Source organism: Echiichthys vipera (assembly GCF_963691815.1).
Source record: "Echiichthys vipera genome assembly, chromosome: 11".
Classification (NCBI taxonomy): domain Eukaryota; kingdom Metazoa; phylum Chordata; class Actinopteri; order Perciformes; family Trachinidae; genus Echiichthys; species Echiichthys vipera.
This window is the reverse complement of record NC_139836.1, coordinates 5,542,583-5,562,549: the sequence shown is the minus strand read 5'-3', so window position 1 is coordinate 5,562,549 and position 19,967 is coordinate 5,542,583. Positions and strand designations below refer to the sequence as shown.

Here is a 19,967-nt window from a genome sequence, read left to right as displayed (position 1 = left end):
ACAGAAATCTTAATGATTCATTTAGCAACCCTGCTATAGGAATGCAGAGACACACTCACGCACACACACACACACACACACACACACACACACACACACACACACACACACACACACACACACACACACACACACACACACACACACACACACACACAGAGTTCTCATGAAACTGCATTCAGAAGGCCAAATAAAAGAGTAGTCTCTGAGAGGTCTGAGAGAGGGGCTGACGGGGGGGCCGGGGCCGGGTCGAATGAATTAGTCATCACTAACAGGACAGTATGACAAGAAGGATGCTTTATTTGTTTTTGGTAGTGCGGCTATACTATGTACAGTACAAATACAGGCAACTTCATCTTGTTCTCATATAGACATGTGAACCATGTCTGCCCTGTCCTGTCTACTTGTGGTTTGCTGGGACACGGTGGAGTTTGAAGGGGATGGCGGCCAGGCTGACAGGCCCGCGAAGGAAGGGAGGGGGCAGAGTGGAAGTGATTTCTCTTTCAGCAGCATCCTCCTGATGAAGGTTTGACAGAAGTGCCGGGGGTCAGCTTCACGTTGGGCTTCTCCCCTCCTGCGGCAGTGGCCCCAGGGCCCATCCTCTTCTTGATTTCCGCAGCCATGGTCATGAAGGCCTGCTCCACATTGGTGGCGTTTTTGGCGCTGGTTTCCAAAAAGGGGATGCCCAGAGAGTCTGCAAACTCCTGGACACAACAGAGGAGCACAGGGCACAGGAGTTCAGGCTTCTTGTTTTGCAGTCGTGAGGTTCTTTACTTTATATTTTATTTTTTTATTGCATTAGTGCTAAGGCTGGATGCTATGGTCAAACTGTTCTATTCAGATATAGCTAATATCTCCATAACAATATACGTATATATGCACCTGCACTGGTCACACAAATACACTCACGTATATTTCATGTATATAATTCAATGCCATATGTGTAGTTTGCTTGTGTTCATGTCTATATTTATGTAGGCACTGTCAAATCAAGTCAAATTCCTTGCAATGTAAATTGCCTGGCAATAAACCGGATTCTGATTCTGATATCATGTTGTAGCAAGTTTTCTGCTAACTCAATAAACAGTCTACATGACAACAAACACATGGTCAAGCCTGCTTTTATATTCCTGTGTCAATTAAATATGTGAAAAATGTAAAGTACTGACTATTTTCTCATTTTATTAAGAACTTTAGGGCAAAATGAACAAAAATTTCAATTTTCACACCATTCACACGAATAGAGTAACCCATTTAAGAAATGTTGGTTAATATCCTTGTTATCAATTTAAACAACATAATTGTTTGTCACAGTTAGTCCATATGTGACGTCATCACAATTTAATTCCAGTGAAAGACGATAAATTATCATATTGATTTATTGCCCAGCACAAAGTAAAATATCACGAAATGGTCGAAATACCAGTTTAGTAACCATCACATGACATAACAGGGATGAGAAAGAGCTGGTATGGGCATCAGTCAACAGGATATAGGACGTACCGAAGCTAAATGTAAACACCGTTGAATAATAATGGGAGCACTAAAGCTCATTGTTGGGACACAGGTGACGTGAGGTGACACAGCAGTCAGCCTTGATCACCATTAGTTCTTTGAAGTGGGCTTGGTACGTCCCTGCCTTTAGGCTAACTTAAATAAGGGTGCAATCACTGTCCGTCCGTACCGTGCCCCGTGCTTTAGGGTACTTGTCCCCCCCCTCCCTCTCCCCCCGCAGCCCAGGCCCGTTTGTACTCACACTACCTGGGCCTCGGCGAATGCTTCTTGCTGCCTATACGACATCACGCCGTAACACGTTACACATTTTTGTGCGTCTTGTCCGACTGTTTTTGAATATTTTCATCGACCAAATCTGCAGTAAACACTCCACCTCTGCATCACACCAACGTGAACCTTTCGCCGCCATTGTTTTAAATGTCCGCGCATGGTCCCTCCTTTTTTTTCTATGTCCCAACAGGCGCACATAAAATGACGTCAGAACCGCCGTAGGCCTCGTGCTCGTACACGTGCGCACTCTCGTGCTTGTACATGTGCAAACGTGCTTAATAAAAGCCCACCTCTCCCGAACAGGTCGTGGACGGCAAGCGTACCGCACCTATGCGCGGTACGCTTGCACTCAAACTGGTCAAACGAACTAGACTTTAGCCGTGAAACGTCCTGGGGCACGGTACGGATGGACAGTGTGAGTGCGCCCTAAGACATCTTTCAATAATCTCCTACATGTCATACTAATGCAGAGACACCGACTCCTTCACCAGTAGATGCGATACAGTAAGAAAAATGATTCAGAACAACAACAGAAGCGTGACAATGTTTCTATCCAACAGCTCCCGTGTGCGGTAGTAAACACCCAGGTGCCTCACCTTTGCTGTTGTGTAATCCACCACCTTCTTTGTCGTCAGGTCACACTTGTTCCCGACCAATAGCTTGTTGACATTTTCACTGGCATAGCGGTCAATCTCCTGTAGCCACTGTTTGACATTGTTGAAGGACTCCTGAGACAGGGAGCAGTTAAACATTAGCACTGAGCTACATCTGCTACAGGACATCAGCAGTTCTCACAGAGCTAAATGGAACACTTCTTATGCAATATCGATTTATTTTAAAACCAGGGTTCACGGATTTTTTGCAATTTTTAAACTTTATTTTTCAGTTAGCAACATTGGAGGCTCCGAACACTACACATGATACATTTTGGTGAATTTTGAGCACTACACAGAAGCTACAGCAGCTACTGTAGGCAGACATCTACACTGTATGTCATTTTGTTTAAACTGAACCACCGCCACATGATTTCAGGGGGAAGCCCGTCTAGTCAATAATACCATCTCTGGATTGTAAAATAAAAACCACAACTACATCCTGATGCTTAAGGACTTAGTATCAGTGGGAGTTTTGGTTTGGGGACCCCACAGAGCAAAGTCAGTCAGGGTCTAGAACACCTCACCACCATGCTTGAAATTATGTGCTATAAAGCAATATCTGTTGTTGCTAAAAGCAACATGGAGCCTTGAGCTGATCACATGTATTAGCATGTATTAGCATTATATTATTAAAGCAGTAATTCATCAGGGGTTGGCTGGACAAATGTAAATAGCACTGGTACAGTATGGAGCAGGTGGTTGGATAAAAAGCAGTAAGTCATCAAGGGTCTGAAGGATCAAGTGAGCCTCACTTTGTCAAAATATTTTCTAAACCTAACTGCAAATATATCAAGTCCACTAAATTTTAAGATAAGTTCATATGGGATTCGAATCAGGATCCCCTGGGTGAGATTACAATGTGTTATCAACCCAACCAGTTGCTTTCTACAATCTCAGCTGAATCACTGCCGTGAGACTATTTACACCTGGATACAAATAGCCACTCCAAAAAAGTAATTATTTTGAGTAAACCAAAAGACGTGCAGCGGCACAGTGTTTCCATTTTAGCTCAGTGTGTGAATCTTAACTGCGGTTTGCTGTCATTCACATTCATGTTTCTCCTCTCCTCATGCTGGGCTTGCGTGAACAGCAGGGAGCTGCAGGAGCGACACAGCAGTCCGCTTAGTTGCTGCTCTGCTACCAACATTAGTTGCTCCGTTTCAACAATGTTATTCTGAACTTGTGTTCTGAGCAGAGGAAGTCCACTAGCCTCTAATTCATACAATACAAACACTGAAACACTGCAGCGCTGGCCGTCCCCCTCAGTCGAGAACATGTCCTCTTGAGGCAAAAGTCTCACCTCTTTGTGTATAAATGGTTCTAAAAGGTAGGAGCTGGTGTGGTGATTTACTGACCTGGTCTGTGACGTCGTACACTACAATGATACCATGAGCACCTCTGTAGTAGCTGGATGTGATTGTGCGAAACCTCTCCTGACCCGCCGTATCCCACTGTCAGAGGAAAAACATGAATACAGGTGACCATTGGCTTTGACAGTTGACACTGACAAAAGCAGCACTTATTTCTTTTAATGGGCAATCAATACAAATGTTACTGCCATCTAACATTTCCACCAAAGTTAAATATCTTTAAATTTGACCATTTTTTGGAACACAAATACAAGTATTTAGAGCGCAGGCACACACGCGCACACACGTCACAAATTGTTACTTATTAGTTTCCATTTTGATTTTTTAACAATACATATTTAATATATTAATCATTTAATATTTAAATCATAAATAAGTCATAGAGTGTGGTCTTTACCTACTCTGTAAAGTGTCCTGAGATAACCTTTGCTATGATTTGGCACTATAAATAAATAATTATTATTAATTTCTTAATAATTGATATACATTATCGCCTTATAGATTTTGAGAGAAAACATGAACGAGACACCAACCAGTCACGTTTCCTGTCAAGATCACACAAAGCAGAGGGTCTTTCCCCCCACAGTGACAGCGATGGACACTAAAATCATAGTGTGGTCTAGACCTAATCTATAAGAAAAGTGTCTTGAGATAACCTTTGTTATAATTTGGCACTATAAATCTAATTGAGTTCAATTTTCAAATTTGATATACTGCAGCCTTATTGGGATTTGGAAGAAAATTGGGACAATCAGCACCGTGACATTTTGCAAAGATATCTAGCAATACAGCTTTTACAAGAAACGACATTCCATGGTGACACTCTAGATCTGTTGATCTCTGACCTCTCTGCAGCTGCACCGCATTCTGGTTTTGAGGCGATCGCTGGATTTTACAGTTCACAGATTGCCTCATTTATGTTTCAGATTCCCCATTAGCATTGGGTTTAAATCTGAAATATGGCCAACTAGGCACTTTTGCGTTCCAATCTGATACCAAATCTTCCCCTGTTGTGTTGATGGTTACCTCTGCTGATTCCTGCTCTGTGATGGAAAATAAGTTTTTCCACGTTCCCAGAATTTATTGGAGGAGGCGACCGATTCCTAAATAAATCATCAATGGGCTCCTTCCTTTTGGATCGCAGAGGTGCTGGTACAGGGGCCAGTAGGTAAGTCTTTAAAACACTCTTTTAATAAACTCTGGGTTCACCAACTACGTTGTTGGTGCTTTTTTTTCTGTGTAGGGACTCTTCTCGTGCTGCTGCAGAGGTTCGCTGTTATTTTGAGCAGAATTAGTGGTTACAAAAGACGTTTTAATGCCTTCACCTAAATGCCCCATCTAATCACTGTTACATTCGGCTGTTAGGGACTGTTAGCGACTCTCTGGGATATCTCTGTTCAATTCAATTGTATTTATAGTGCAGAATCATAACAAAAGTGATCACAGGAAAATTTACAGAGTAGATATAGACCAGACCACACTCTATGACTTATTTATGATTTACATTGACCCAAAAATTCCCTCGTAGAGTACGGTGGCAACAAAAAACCTTCCCTTCAACAGACAGGAATGTGGGACAGACCCAGCTCTGTGGAGGACGGCCACAGTTCATAGTTCATACACTGAAAATATTCCACATTAAATGAAATATTTCCTCCAGTTTGCTGCATAAAAACAAATGACCAGCTGTTTTGGGTCATTACTGAGCTCTTTTGAAAAATTACGCTATATATTTGCTCTATTTTTGTCTTTTTTTAGCATCTTCAGTATGAACCAATGAGCTTGGAGGTGAAAACCAGAGAGCCTGAGAGACAGAGTAGAGATGTTAGGAAGTATAAAGAGACAGACTAGCACATGGTTGGTTTGGTTCTTTATATGGGATTTGTAGATGACAAGAAAATTGTAGATTAGTTTCCGACTGGCCCTTTAATGTTTCCAGTTGTACAGATGACCAGAGAAGGAACTAAACGTTCTGAGTTCTTCTGAGTGAGCAGTAGGTTACTTACAATCTGAAGTTTAATGGTCTTTCCATCTAGCTCTATGGTTCGTATTTTGAAGTCCACACCAATAGTGCTAATGTAACTTTCTGTGTATGTGTCATCCTGCAGAGAGAAACAGAGTCAGAGTTAGATGGCTCACACATCCTGCTCACTTCCTGTTTCAACACTACACACACAAGCACGCACGCACACACGCACGCACAATGAAAGTGTCTATATAGTGTATGCAAACTGGAGCATGTTGCACAGTGAATGAATGAGTTACAGGCAAACAAGTTAACTGCTTTGTTCGTGCAAGCATCGTATCCTGCTGTTTATTATAACATAGTTTCTTGTTGAGTTAATGAGAAACCCAGTTAAGATGGCTATGATATATTGTTGTCCAACTGAAGACAGCTTTCAACAATCTGCAGAAAACACAGCATAGTTAAACTAAACTTGCAATACCGTGAGACTGAATCCTGCTTAGGGAGTAAATGGAGTTGATATAACGATACTTTAGGAGCTATTTTAGTTGAAACTTACTGCAAATCGGAGAAGAAGACAAGACTTTCCAACACCAGAGTCACCAATCAGGAGCAGCTTGAATAAATAGTCACTGTGAGGGAAAGGTGAAAGAAACTTCAGTTAGAGGATATTCAGAAATTGTTAACCCAGAGATTACCCATTCCCCTACATAAATGACCACCATGGTAAGCGATTGAAACCAATTGCATGATTCAGTACTTTTTTTGATTTAATGCTGTTGGTTTTTTCGAGTTAGATGCAAATATGTTCATCGGCATAAGTGTCAGAGTGGCTGCATTTCACAAGGAAAGGAAACACTCAGGACAATGAACCTGCTGAGCTCAGGCACATTTTCAGAAAGACGTGCAGGAAGCCGTCCGATCATGTGACGGACATATAAAGCCAGCTCAAAGGACACATGTGGTACCTCTACTAGTCTGATGTGGATTTATTGAGCTGATGAACAGTTCAATTAGGGCTGGGCGACAGGACCAAAATCTCATATCACGATATAGGTCATTTCATATCCTGATAACGATATATATCACAATACAGGACAGTTTCTGTGAAAATTAAATATACACTGGAGATCAAAATTACAGAACAAACTATAAATACTTGATTTTTTTTCTGAAATACTGTTATTTTCTGTTCATAATTTGATAGAATATCAGCTGTGTCTATACCACTCCTGTACTAGGATGTTTTTTAAATAACAAAGGCACTTCAACAAAAACCTTTATTTTGTGAAAAAGATTTCAACAATGTTTTCTTCTGTAGGATTCCAAAATGAACAGGAAGTGTAGGGGCCACAGCTTTGAATGACTTCAGCACATTTGTGCCCACAGGACATCACTAGTTGCTCACACTGCTCTGCTTTGATCTGCGTCCATTCTGACTCAGTCTCTCCCACAGTTCACTAACTGGAGTGGGTTTCTTAGACTTTACTTTGTTACCAAGTTCTTTCCAGAGATTCTCTATGGGGTTTAGATCTGGACTCTGGGCTGGTCATTTCATTGTTTCAATATTCTGAGCTCCAGTGAACTGCTTCACCTGTTTCACAGTGTGACGGGGGGCATTGTCTTGTATGAAAATTGCAGCTGATCTGGAGACAGTTGCAGTGATGTTGTTGCTTGTTGCTGAAGGAGGTTCACAAACATTTAAACATAATGTTTCCATCAGACCCAAATAAACTGAACGTCCTCTCATCGCTGAAGTCACCCTGGACCGGTTCTCCTCTGTCCACACAACATGCTCCTCAGCAAAGGCAAGTCTAGCCTTTTTATTCTTTCTGCCGATGAGAGGTTTGGTCACTGCAGAGTGGGTTTCAGTCCAAAAGTCTTAATCGACGAGACACTGTGCAGAGACAGATCCTTGTCCTGTTCAGCACTGAACTGGAGACCAACTCCAGCTGCAGTGTTGAAGTGATTCCCCATTGGGAGTCTTCTCATAATCCTGTCCTCTGGTGCACTTGTTTTAAGTGAATGACCGGCCTTTTTGAGGGACTTAAATGAATCTGTGTCCTTGTAAAGTTTCAGTATTCTTGAAATCACATACTGTGAACACCCAACCTCTCTCTGATGGCTGAGAGGGTCATCCCTTTGGCCTTCATCTGGACAACCTGCTGTCTCAGGGTTTCAGTCTCCTTAGAGCAGATCACCATCTTACAAAGTAACCAGGAGAGCTGCAGATAGATAGGGTGTGTCCAACAATGAAGTCAACTGTCACCAGGTGCAGATTAACACCAATAACTGGGAGGGATCTGAAAGTGATCTCTAATTTTAAATCACTGTTTTTTTTCACAAAATAGAGGTTTTTGTTGAAGTGCCATGGCTATTTAAAAACCATGCTTTGTAAACTATCAATAAAGGCAAACTGCAAAATATGTTTCCTCAGTACATTCTTGGACTATTTATTATTTTTAATTGGACTGTGAACCCGTAGAAATAATAACCCTCTCATTCTGGGCAGCGAGTGCCTGACACAGGACAGTGGTGGGTTAGGGTTGTTGTTATAACATTAATCTTTCTTTGACAAGAAGCGATTTCGGCTAACTTCATCTTCACACACCCCTCAGCCTGTAAAGTGATGACGATGATGATGCAGAATTTATGACAATGCCAGTTAAATGATAGAGGAAAAATATGAAACGATAGACGTTTTTCTATCGCATACGATGCATATCGTCATACCGCAGAGCCCACTAAAAATCCCTGCTGCTAAGGTCGTACATAGTAAGGTAGCACTGAACACCACACCTGTGTACGCCATACAGACAGCAAGGACGCAATTGTTTCTGCCACTATCTATGTTGAATTGGAATATGCTATATTTGTTGCTGCTGTTGAAATGAAAATGATAAAGCTGATTTCCTTCAAAAAAGGGGTGGGTCAGCAAGAGAGAACGGTGAAAAACTCCTCAAACTTAGTTTGCTGATTGCTTCAGAATAGTCACTTACTGAAACCTTCCAACAATGATCTATACATCAAGCGCAGAAAGGGGACTCTACCAAGCTGCTGGTTTTTTTAATGCATTACCAGTCTAATATGCTTGATCTTGACTGTTTTTTATGACTAAGAGTGGAGGTAATTTCAGTTCTAGAATTTTTTAATCCACTTGGGGATGTGACTGACACATGCTGAGTCTTCAATCTCAAAGAGCATTGTTGAGGCGTAGGACAATTTGCGTACTGAGGGCAGGGCATTCTACTGTTACGTTAAGATTATCCAGCTCAGTGACCCACCTTAACATGGCCATGCAACAAGGCAGGTCTAGACGGGTTTGGAGTTTAAACTACACCCTGCATCACTTACAATTACACCCATATAAAATAAGGCAATAGAGTAATTGTCTGTATGCACCTCACAATTTGATTTCAGAGGGCTACGGTATGATTTTAAGCGATTATCAATGCATCTTGATGCATACTATTTTTCTCTCTCAATGTGTGACACTTCTTTTAAAACTGTATTTCTAATGAGTCATAATTCATACCATTATATTTTATATATTTTTATAAATACAATAGCATTAACACATCAAAGAGATGTGTCAACTGGAAAGTTACATTTGCCAACATACAGTATTTCCCAGCACTGCAAAGAATCAACGAGAAAGGAAACAAAAGTGCAGTGTTTCCCTGCAGATTCTTTTTCCATCAGAAGTGTGGGAGTTTTATCTGGAGCTGCCAGAAGATATTTAGCACATCCACTGACACAAAAAGGGCTTTAGACACATGTTTTTAGACAGTTGTAAACAGGGCTGGACACTAACTTTTTTGCTCACCTGCTACTGGTTTTCAAACGTTACTAGCCATTCAGCATTCTCACTAGCCACAAATTGGTATATATAGTATATTAAGAAAAATATATATAATATATATATATATATATATAAAGGGCAGCTTCTTATCTATTTTGGGGGAAAAATGGTTCAGGGATGTAGGAGATTAATTAGAGAGATAACTCTACTGAAAAAAACCTGGCAAGATGAATACTGTCTGTTTAAATACAGCATTAATTAACATCATGTATCTATGACAACAATAAACACTTAAGTCTAATGCAATTCAAAAACATACAATTCATGAAACATAGAACATTTAAATTTTTTTAATTGAAAGCCTTAGTAATTTCTCTATATAGAGGATATCTAAGCAGCATCACAATCACATAGGTGCATCTCAAAACATTAGATGATCATGACACCCCCCCCCCCCCCGTATATTAGATGAGTTATTGAAACGTTGTGTTCTTTTACAGTTTCACATTTGAAGTTTGTATTACAAATCACAATCAACACGGAAGTGTCATACGTCACGAGTGCTCATGGGAGTTGTAGTCTCATTGTATCACTTTGCCAACAGTTTATTCATTCATTCAGATGACCTTTGAGAAGACTACAATTAGATGTAACCAGCAAAGTGCTAGTAGGAGCAACTGCGTTACCGCCACGGCTGAAATTTACCCGCATTTGGTGGGTGGGCGGATGTTGATGTCAAGCCCTGGTTGTAAATGTCAAACTATGTTTAATATGTAGGTAGCGAGACTGGAAGCAGAGCCTTGGTTCCCACCAACTGAGCTTTCAAATGATCAATGGTGGAAATGTTTGGGGGTGTTCGATCTATAATCCTCTCTGGTCCCCAACACTGACTGCTTAAAGTAGAGATAGCAGGTTCGTTGCGTTTGGGCTATGTCGATATAGCAGTGGCGCTAATCATTTAACAGTGGTGCTGCACCGCTGTATGCATGAAAGGGGAGCAGTGAAAGTGTACCTGGAGCAGCTTCCTGGTAGTAAATGAACACAGACTACAGCACGTTCTGAATCTCTTGATAACATAAAAAGCTGCTCTTATTCACAAATAATCACATTGGTTGCTCATAATCAGCCAGCCTCACGGATACTCAAGAAGTAGCCTAGCTTAGAAGGTAAACATGATTCACAAGTTCACATCCGTTACATTTCAACATCCAATTGTTTCAGCTGTAAGGAACATAACCACGATGCGGTGATGCAGATGTTGATGTCCATTATGCTTCACCATCCAAATGGATCATCATGTGTCATCAGGGCCAAAAAGTTCTCCTGGAGACTTGGGGGTTTTGAGCATTTTGCTAGGTGCCTATATGTCTACCTGTGACCAGATTTTTTCACTGCAATAGTGAAAACTTAACAGGTGTGTGGTAAAAGTTCAAAGATGGGTGTGGTCCAAGTCACAGTGTTGGAAGTAGGGGGGGGGGGGGGGGGGTAGGAAGTAGGAAAGGGGCCCTTGCAACCAGCCTAATGACACAGCATGTGTTGGTAGTAACACAAAGCTAACACTCAAATTATCGCAGTAAAAGTAGCAACAGACACTTGGCAGTGAACCTTTATTGCACCACCAGCATCAGAGAAGGACAAGCAGTAATGTACAACTTAGTTCTCACACATTAGCTGCCTGACCCTAGCAGAGTATTATCCAATTCCAGGACTGTCTCAGTTACTCTCCGTCTCATTATAAGAATTTCCAATCAATCCCTCTTCATTGAGCGCAACTGTGGACAATGGAAGGATGACTTCTCACTGCTCAACACAACCTCTTACAACAATACCAAGTTGGCAAAAAAACAAAACAACAAGAACTCTGCTACCTCACTCACAACAGGCTTCCCACCCTGAATGATACACAACCTAACCACCATCAACGTCAGAAACACCAGACCCTGTGAACTCCATGTGACATAATTGAAAGAGGACGAAGAGGAAAATTGTAAAATGCCACACATAGCCTAGGCCGGGTCCCATTTACACATTACATTGTTATATGGGAGTAGTGAACCCCCTTAAGGAATGGCTCAGTGCTTAGTGTGCTTTGCGGTTTTCAATTCAGCTCAAAAAGTCACTATAAATCGGTAATTAATATAATTTTTCCTTTCTAAAGTCAGTATCCATTTCAGTCAGACTCTCATTCAACATACTGAATATTACTCTTAACCATCATGTGGGCGAAAGATGCCTCCCGGTCTCTCACTGAGTAAGAAGTTATTGGACCTTGCCTAGGAGTATCTAGTTTATAACATGGAGGTGGATCATTCATACATGATAAAGCATTCCCTAGGGGGGAATGGGGATATTATATCACTAGAGTAATGACGGGGCGGCTGTGGCTTGGTGGCAGAGTGGGTCGTCCTCTGTTCGAGAGATTGGTGGTTCAATCCCCATCTCCCCCTGGTCCACATGTCGAAGTGTCCTTGGGCAAGACACTGAACCCCGAATTGCTCCCCGTGCTGCGCATGGGTGTGTAAATGTGGTGTGAATGGTTAGATCAGATTAGATGGTATGTAGATGTCCACTGCCATCAGTGTGAATGTCTGTGTGAATGGGTGAATGTGACAGACACTGTGAAGCGCCTTGAGTATTCAGATGACTAGAAAGGCGCTATATAAGTACAAGTCCATTTTACCATTTACCATTAAAAAGGGCTACACCGTTTCAGATGTAAGAGCAGCACTGTGCAACTGTAGCAAAAGCTGATTGCTCAACTGTGCTGTGGTGAAATCGAGGGCTTGTCCTATAGCATGTGACCTACACATGACTGAGAGGCTGCTTCAGCACTGCTGACCTTATGACTGAAAACTGAGTCACGCTCAACACCAGGTAACATTCAAGCGTCAGCCCGAATTTACGTTACCTGGGCGTAAACAACGGACGGCTGCTGCTACAGTATGCTGTTGCTCACATTAGCAATGAGATGAGTAGACAATCACCAGGACAGAAGTATAAATATATGTCGTTGTAAACAAATATAACTAAGGGGGCCCTTGTTGTCAAGTGTTTTTCATTATGACTGCATGGATTCAATTAGCTAATTCTAGCCAGCGTTAGCTTAAGCCACTGATAATAGTATAACGTTTATGTGTCAAAACGTATAAATAAATATAAACCAAATTTAAGGCGCCTTATTTCTGTAATATGAGGACATATACTGTAAGCAGTCACTAAAGCTAACGTTACTGTCACCAGCTCGATAAACATGTTAATATCATATAACATATATAGCTCAGGAGCACTTGTTTGTTTCTTATAACACAACAACACTCCACCAATATGCCAGGGCATGTCCACAGTATCCCAGGCAGGCCCAGGTCGACACGAAGGCTCTTGTCAGCTCAGTTAAATGAGTTCATCTGCTAATATGAAGTTAACGTTGTCCGTTAGCGCTTAGCTAACCTTAGTAAGCGGCCCCAAATGTAACACCACGCTCTTAAGTACGATACTTACTATTCGGGATTCATTGTTGACTCGTTGTATAGTGTCTCCCCTCTCGTCAAACGTCTCCTCGTCCCTGTCTGCAGATAAACAGCTGTTTTTTTAGTTGCGAAGCTAACGTTAGCTTACGCTGCTCACAAACCGGCTGCTTGTTTCTCGGTAAAAATCCAAAATGGCTGCAGCTCCAACCAGGAAACGGCTCACATTAGCCAGCTGGTTAGCCAAGTCGGGGATAACACAGAACGCGTGTCTTAGTTTAACGGGGGTCTTGTCTTGTAAAGAGACTGTTAACACGTCTTACAGCCGTAGAGTAGAGCGAATAAACAGGGTGTGTGTGTGTGTGTGTGTGTGTGTAGATATCCAGCTAACGTTAACCGGCCGCTCGCGCTCTCTCTCTGTCTCGCAGTGTGTGGTTAACGCAACAACGAACTGTCAGCCCTGCGAGGGATTACGTCATTTAGTGAAACGTGGCACAGAGGAGTCAGCTCGAGCCTCGTGTCAAACTCGTGTCAAACTACTAAACGTTACACACAACTTCCGGAACAATGCGCCAACATAAACCTCAACGAAGTGCATTTTGTACAGCTTGCTCACGTTCATTAGCGAAGATATATTTTAAAATGAGGATGCTTTTTTTATTATTCATTTGATTTTACTCTTAGCTAAATTTCAGAATCAGAATCAGAATCAGAATCTGTTAAAGAAATGTATAAAATATTATCAGAAATGTTCTTTTGATGCATATAATACTAAGTGTTCTTTTAGAGTGTTTGTTGCAAAGTATGTGCCTGCATGTCTAACCAATTATATTTGACCCATCTGGGGAAAGTTTGATAACGTGTTCCCTCCCTAGAAGAGAACTGTGGGAGCAAAAGCTGTGACCTTGTAGAAATTCTTGTGTGGAAAATAGTATCTGTATGTAACTAGTTAATTATTATTCATGAGTGACTTATGATTATTCATGCAAACTTCAAATAAAAGGACACGGGGAAGAATGGAGAGTCGGAGAGAATTTGCAGAGGGACAAGCCAAGCAGTGCTCGTTGACCTCCTCTCTCCCCGTGTCAGATACGTTAAAGGTGTCTCTTGTTTCTGATCTGATGAAGCCTCCAATGTGTTGTCCTGTCTGACAACTGAAAGAATTGACTGTGTTGCGTTTGTCAAAGCAACAGAAATATTTTGACAGAATCAGAATCGGGTTTATTGCTAAGTATGTTGGACATACAGAGAATTTGACTCCGGCTCATGCTTTGCTCACAGTTTCCAAACATTTAACAGGACAAACCTAAACATAACAATAACAGAACAATAACAGAACAATAATTTAAGATAAAAAATAGAGGTAATATTAAAAATAGGTTAACAAGTAAATATGAGAAATTTAAAATTGAAAGATAAAATAATTGTGCAAAGTAAAGTGACCAGGCTGTTGTAAATATCTTTGTTATGTTATTTACAGTGATATACATAAGGTGCATTAGGTGCATGTGTCTTGTATGTCTGGCATGTGTGTGTGATGTGTCGGGTGGGGTCAATTGTTCAGCAGTGTGACGGCCTGGGGGTAGAAACTGTTTTTATGTCTGGCTGTTTTTGTGTACAGAGTTCTGTAACGCCTGCCAGAGGGGAGAAGTTCAAAGAGGTGATGTGCAGGGTGTGAAGGGTGTGCAGAGATGTGAACTGCCCTTTTCCTGACTCTGGATGAGTGCAGGTCCTGGATAGTGGGCAGTTTGACACCAATGATTCTCTCTGCAGTCCTGATTGTCCGTGTCAGTCTGTTCTTGTCCTGTTTGGTGGCCGATCCAAACCAAACAATGATGGAGGTGCAGACTCTCTTACTCTTAGCTAAATTTCACACTCAAATGTAAATTCACAAGCAAAAAAAAACAAACTTCACTGTGTTTATGAAAGAAATGGAACAGTAGATTTCAACAATTTCCTCCTCACAGAACAAAAAAGCCATCAAAACTCTGAGTGTACGCTGTACCTTTAAGGTATTTACCTCATCTGATCACTTCTTCTCGCACCCCTTTAATTTATTACTATTTATTTACTTTCACTGCTGCTAATATTATACTTGTATACTTCTTTTTTCTTCACCTCTCATCTATTTGTTATTGTTTGTTATTGTATTGTTTCGGTGTTGTGTTGATGTTTGAAAAAAAAAAAAATTAGCGATGGTATAGGTGTTATTTCCGGTTACATTGGGTCAACTTGACACACCAGACCTCAGTAGACGCTTCACCACAGATATAAAACAGGTTCAGGGTCTACTTTCTGGTCTCTGTTAACTCTGGGCCCCGCTGATAACATTCCAGGTGGACGTTTTATTGGCCCATTATAAGCCCCAACGGTATTTATTAGTGAACACAAACAAACAGAAATGTAATACTCATAATCGCAATCCAGTTTCCCTCAATCCGGAAACTTCTGTTCTGAGTTAAAGGGCTGTCATGAGTCAGGGTGGTGTCATGACTGGTGTTCAGGAAGTAGGTGTGACCGGGAAGAGGTAGCGCATGTCATCACCTGTGCACCTGCAGTGGGTTACACAGGGAGGAGGCCGCAAATAACAGGAGTCCATTGACTCCTCGCATGTGCATCGTTTCTGCACTGACACATAGAAGGAATCGGTGTGAAACTCATTCAAATTCAGGGGATTTGCACTGCATATAGAAAGTTATCAAACACTTTTGAAATAGTCATTTATTTTGTTTTACAGCCTGAAATGATAATACATAAAAACATATATTTTCCCAGCGTGATTTACATATTTTGCCTTACAACATTCAAGAGAAATTTTCAACTAATAAAAACTGAAAAAACAGAACATCAGGGTTGTAACAGTGATGAGTCCTCAGATGTAATCCTTTGTGGAGGCTCCTTTTGCTTTAATTCCAGTATCAGTCTGTTTGGATCTGTCTCTACCAGCTTTGTGCACCTAGAGTGGGAATATTTCCCTGTTCTTCCTGCAGAACTGTTGGAGTTCAGTCAGATTCTGTGGTGAGCGCTGATGGACTGCACTCTTCAAGTCCATCCACAGATGTTCTTTAGGATTCAGGTCAGGGCTCTGACTGGGCCTCTCTAGGACCTTCACCTTCCTGTCCTTTAGACACTGTGTTGTTTTTATGGAGGTGTGTTTTGGGTCGTTGTCATGCTGAAGGTGAACCACCTGCCCATTTTCAAGTGTCTCACAGAGGGACAAGGGTTTTCCTCAAGAATGTGGGTGGACTTTGCAGCATCCATGTTCCCTTCAATCCTGACCAACTGCCCAGTCCCTGCTGAAGAGAAACAAGCCCACAACATAACACTGCCACCACCAGGCTTCACTGTAGGGAGGGTGTGTTTTGGGTGATGTGCTGTGTTTGGTTTTTACCAAACGTGGCTCTTGGAGTTTAGCCCAAAAAGTTCAGTTTGGTCTCATCTGACCATATAACCTTTGCTACATGGCATCAGAATCTTCAATATGTTTTTTTTACGAGACTCAGTGGGACATTTTTTCAGAAGAGCCTTCTTTTTCAAACCTGCCATACATTGTTGAAATTGTTGTCACATGCACAGATCAACCAACCTCATCCATTAAGACTTGGAACTCCTTCAAGGTCACCATGGACCTCTTAGTAGCTTTCCTGATCAATCTTTTCCAAGCATGTGGCCTTGACCACATAACAGCACAACATCTGAATAATAGAATTACTTGCTTTGTTTTTGATTGTTGGCATGCTCAACTCTATATCGTCTGTTTTATTAGACCTAGAATTATGAATGCAGCATCTTCATTGTGCACACTCCATGAACTGTATATTAGTCCAGTCATTTGAAGCCAAAACAGGGGTCAACGTTGAACACATTGCAACAGAAGCAAACTCAGCTGATTTAGTATCCTCTAATGTCCTGAGGAAGGAAGAAAAGTCATGAAAGTTTCTAAAAAGACCCAAATATACCCTATGGATTCACCTTTTCATTATTTTTCTCACATAGGGGAAAAATAACCTTCATATATCACCATGAAAGTGACTGAGTTCATTACTTACATCAAGACAAACGAAAATGTATTAGAAGTTTTGTGAAATTGTTTGTTCACATGTGTAAACGGGGCATAATCTAATTAGGTATGTGCTCATTTTTAGGTAAAAAACTTTTTTCAGCAGTGTAAAATGTGTGGCTGAATGTTGTTGACATAAAACAGTAAAATACTTCATGTTCAGGTCTGAATGAACCCATTTAGTCGACCCATTAGCATTAATACATGGAGGAAGCAAGACTTTAAAGCAGCCTTTCTGTATGATTATTGCAGAGATGGGTTTGGGCCTGTGGGCCTGAATCTGAGATAAGAACAGAAGACAAAAGGAGCTAAAATCCTTTAGATGTTTATGGTGTAATTGTGTATCTTGTTCAGGATCCATTTCTATTTCACAGTCATGTACAGGAGTGAAATCCATTCAGCGGTGGTCCAAGTCCCTGCTTTAAAGTCCTGCTTCCCTCCATTTATTAATGCTCATTCACACCTGAACATTAAGTCTTTTACTGTTCAATGTCAACAAGATTCAATTGTTGAGAACCCATGAGAACAAACAATTTCAGAGAACTTGTAATACATTTTCTGTTTGTCTTGATGTAAGTAATCTTTTTTAGAAACGTTCTCCTATTGGGGTTCTTCTGGGCATTAGAGGATACTAAATTTGTTTGCTTCTGTTGCAATTTGTTCAACGTTTTTTCATAAAATGACTGAACTATATCTTTAGACCCCCAGAAAAAACATGTCATGTCTGGATGGAATTCTTAAAAGTTCAACCTTTTTTCTTTCTACATTTTGTCATTTTTTAACACATGACAGACAGCACACAAGATGGCAGACTTGCCATTGAAAAACAATCTGCTTTATTCAGTGACTGATTACAGTTTAGTGAAGGAGTTCAAGTACCTCGGGATCATGTTCACGAGTGAGGGGACGATGGAGCGTGAGTTTGGCCGGAGAATCGGAGCAGCGGGGGCGGTGTTGCAGTCGCTCTACCGCACCGTTGTGACGAAAAGAGAGCTGAGCCAGAAGGCAAAGCTCTGGATCTACCGGTCAATCTTCGTTCCTACCCTCACCTATGGTCATGAAAGTTGGGTCATGACCGAAAGAACGAGGTCGCGAGTACAAGCGGCCGAAATGGGTTTTCTCAGGAGGGTGGCTGGAGTCTCCCTTAGAGATAGGGTGAGAAGTTCAGCCATCCATGAGGAACTCGGAGTAGAGCCGCTGCTCCTTAGCGTTGAAAGGAGCCAGTTGAGGTGGTTCGGGCATCTAGTAAGGATGCTTCCTGGGCGCCTCCCTAGGGAGGTGTTCCAGGCACGTCCAGCTGGGAGGAGGCCTCGGGGAAGACCCAGGACTAGGTGGAGAGATTATATCTCCACACTGGCCTTGGAACGCCTCGGGATCCCCCAGTTAGAGCTGGTTAATGTGGCCCGGGAAAGGGAAGTTTGGGGTCCCCTGCTAAAGCTGCTGCCCCCGCGACCCGACCCCGGATAAGCGGATGAAGATGAGATGAGATGATTACAGTATAGTGAAAAGTGTGGGATTTTTGAGGTTGTAAATACTTTTTTAGAGGGCGGATATATACAGCATTTATCAAGGTAATTCAAAGTGCTTTACAAAAAACATTTAAGAGCAATTCAAACAATGAAATACAGTCATTAAAGACAATATAAAATAAAAAGAAGACAATATTGAATAAGATACAAGTTACAGGGCAAGAAATGAATAACTATTTGATTTAATAAAAGGCAGAATGAAACACAAAAGTCTTTCGTCTTCATTTAAAAGAACCGAGAGTTGCAGAAAACCTGCATTTTCTGGCAGTTTGTTCCACATATGTGGAGCATTAACACTAAACACTGCTTCCCCATGTTTAATTCAGAGTTTAGTTTCTGTATCTTCATCCGTTTCTATATCTATATCATCTTGGAGTGTAAAATTAAGCTATTATAGCTGTATGATTCATGCTTTCATGTTTGAATTACTGTGCTCATCTGTATGTGATGGATAACTTTAACCTGGAGTAGTCAATGATGTGTTTATAGGCTCTTTTGCTGTTTGATCTAATCTGTCTTATTTGTGCAGATAAACTATAACATAGAATACACTGTGCTTTTTGTATCATAGTTAACATATGGTCATTTACTGATTATTGTATATCGTAATAAGCAAATAGCAGAAATGTATTTTGGTCCTAAACCATTCAGTGCTTTGTAAGCCAACTGAAGTGTTTTGAAATTAATTCTTTGACGGACAGGAAGCCAGTGTAAAGACCTGAGGACTGGGGTGATATGATCGACTTTTAGATCTTGGTGAGGACTCGAGCAGCAGCGTTCTGGATTAACTACAGCTGTCTGATGGACTTTTTAGGGAGACCTGTAAAGACACTGTTACAGTAGTCGAGCCTACTGAAGATGAATAAATTGGACGCATTATTCCAAGTCTTTTGACCCTTGATATATTCTTTAGGTCATAATAGGCTGACTAACTGACGTGGCTCGACATGGCTGTTGAAATTTCAGTCTGAGACCATGAGTACACCAAGATTTCTAGCATTGTCCGTGGTTTTTAACCTTGCCGATTGAAGCAGAGTGTTGACTTCGTTCCTCCTCCGGCTCTAGGAACAACTGCCTCAGTTTTGTCTTTGTTTAATTGAAGCAAGGTCCGGCACATCCAATCGCTGATTTGTACTTTGCACTTACTCAGTGTTTGTATTAGACCATAGACTCCTGGTGATATGGCTATATACATTTCGCTTGCCTGCATAATTGTGTGAGCTTATTTTGTTATTTGTCATTTATTGTCATAATCTCATGCCAGAAGTATGTAGACAATAAACAGAAGAGGCCCCAGAATGGAGCCTTGGGGAACTCCCCATGCCAGATTTGTCC

General features: G+C 41.3%; 1 protein-coding gene across 1 annotated transcript; it reads right to left on the bottom strand.

Annotated features, from left to right (window-relative positions):
- Positions 1 to 277: 277 nt before the first annotated feature.
- LOC310953358 (ras-related protein ORAB-1-like) lies at positions 278 to 13,471 on the bottom strand. The gene is made up of 6 exons (XM_083922376.1): positions 13,078 to 13,471; positions 6,337 to 6,409; positions 5,818 to 5,913; positions 3,797 to 3,892; positions 2,382 to 2,513; positions 278 to 704 (listed from the first exon to the last, which is right to left on the bottom strand). Exons 1-6 carry the CDS (start codon positions 13,089 to 13,091, stop codon positions 504 to 506), a joined length of 612 nt encoding a protein of 203 aa, XP_083778502.1. The 5' UTR covers positions 13,092 to 13,471; the 3' UTR covers positions 278 to 503.
- Positions 13,472 to 19,967: the final 6,496 nt, after the last annotated feature.

What these genes read in the sequence shown, in the direction of transcription:
- LOC310953358 (XM_083922376.1), bottom strand. An exon ending in TGTACGACGTCACAGACCAG is followed by an intron (nt 2,514 to 3,796) that starts GTCAGTAAATCA and finishes TCCCTGTCTCAG; the next exon opens with GAGTCCTTCAACAATGTCAA. An exon ending in TGGATTACACAACAGCAAAG is followed by an intron (nt 705 to 2,381) that starts GTGAGGCACCTG and finishes TGTTGTGTCCAG; the next exon opens with GAGTTTGCAGACTCTCTGGG.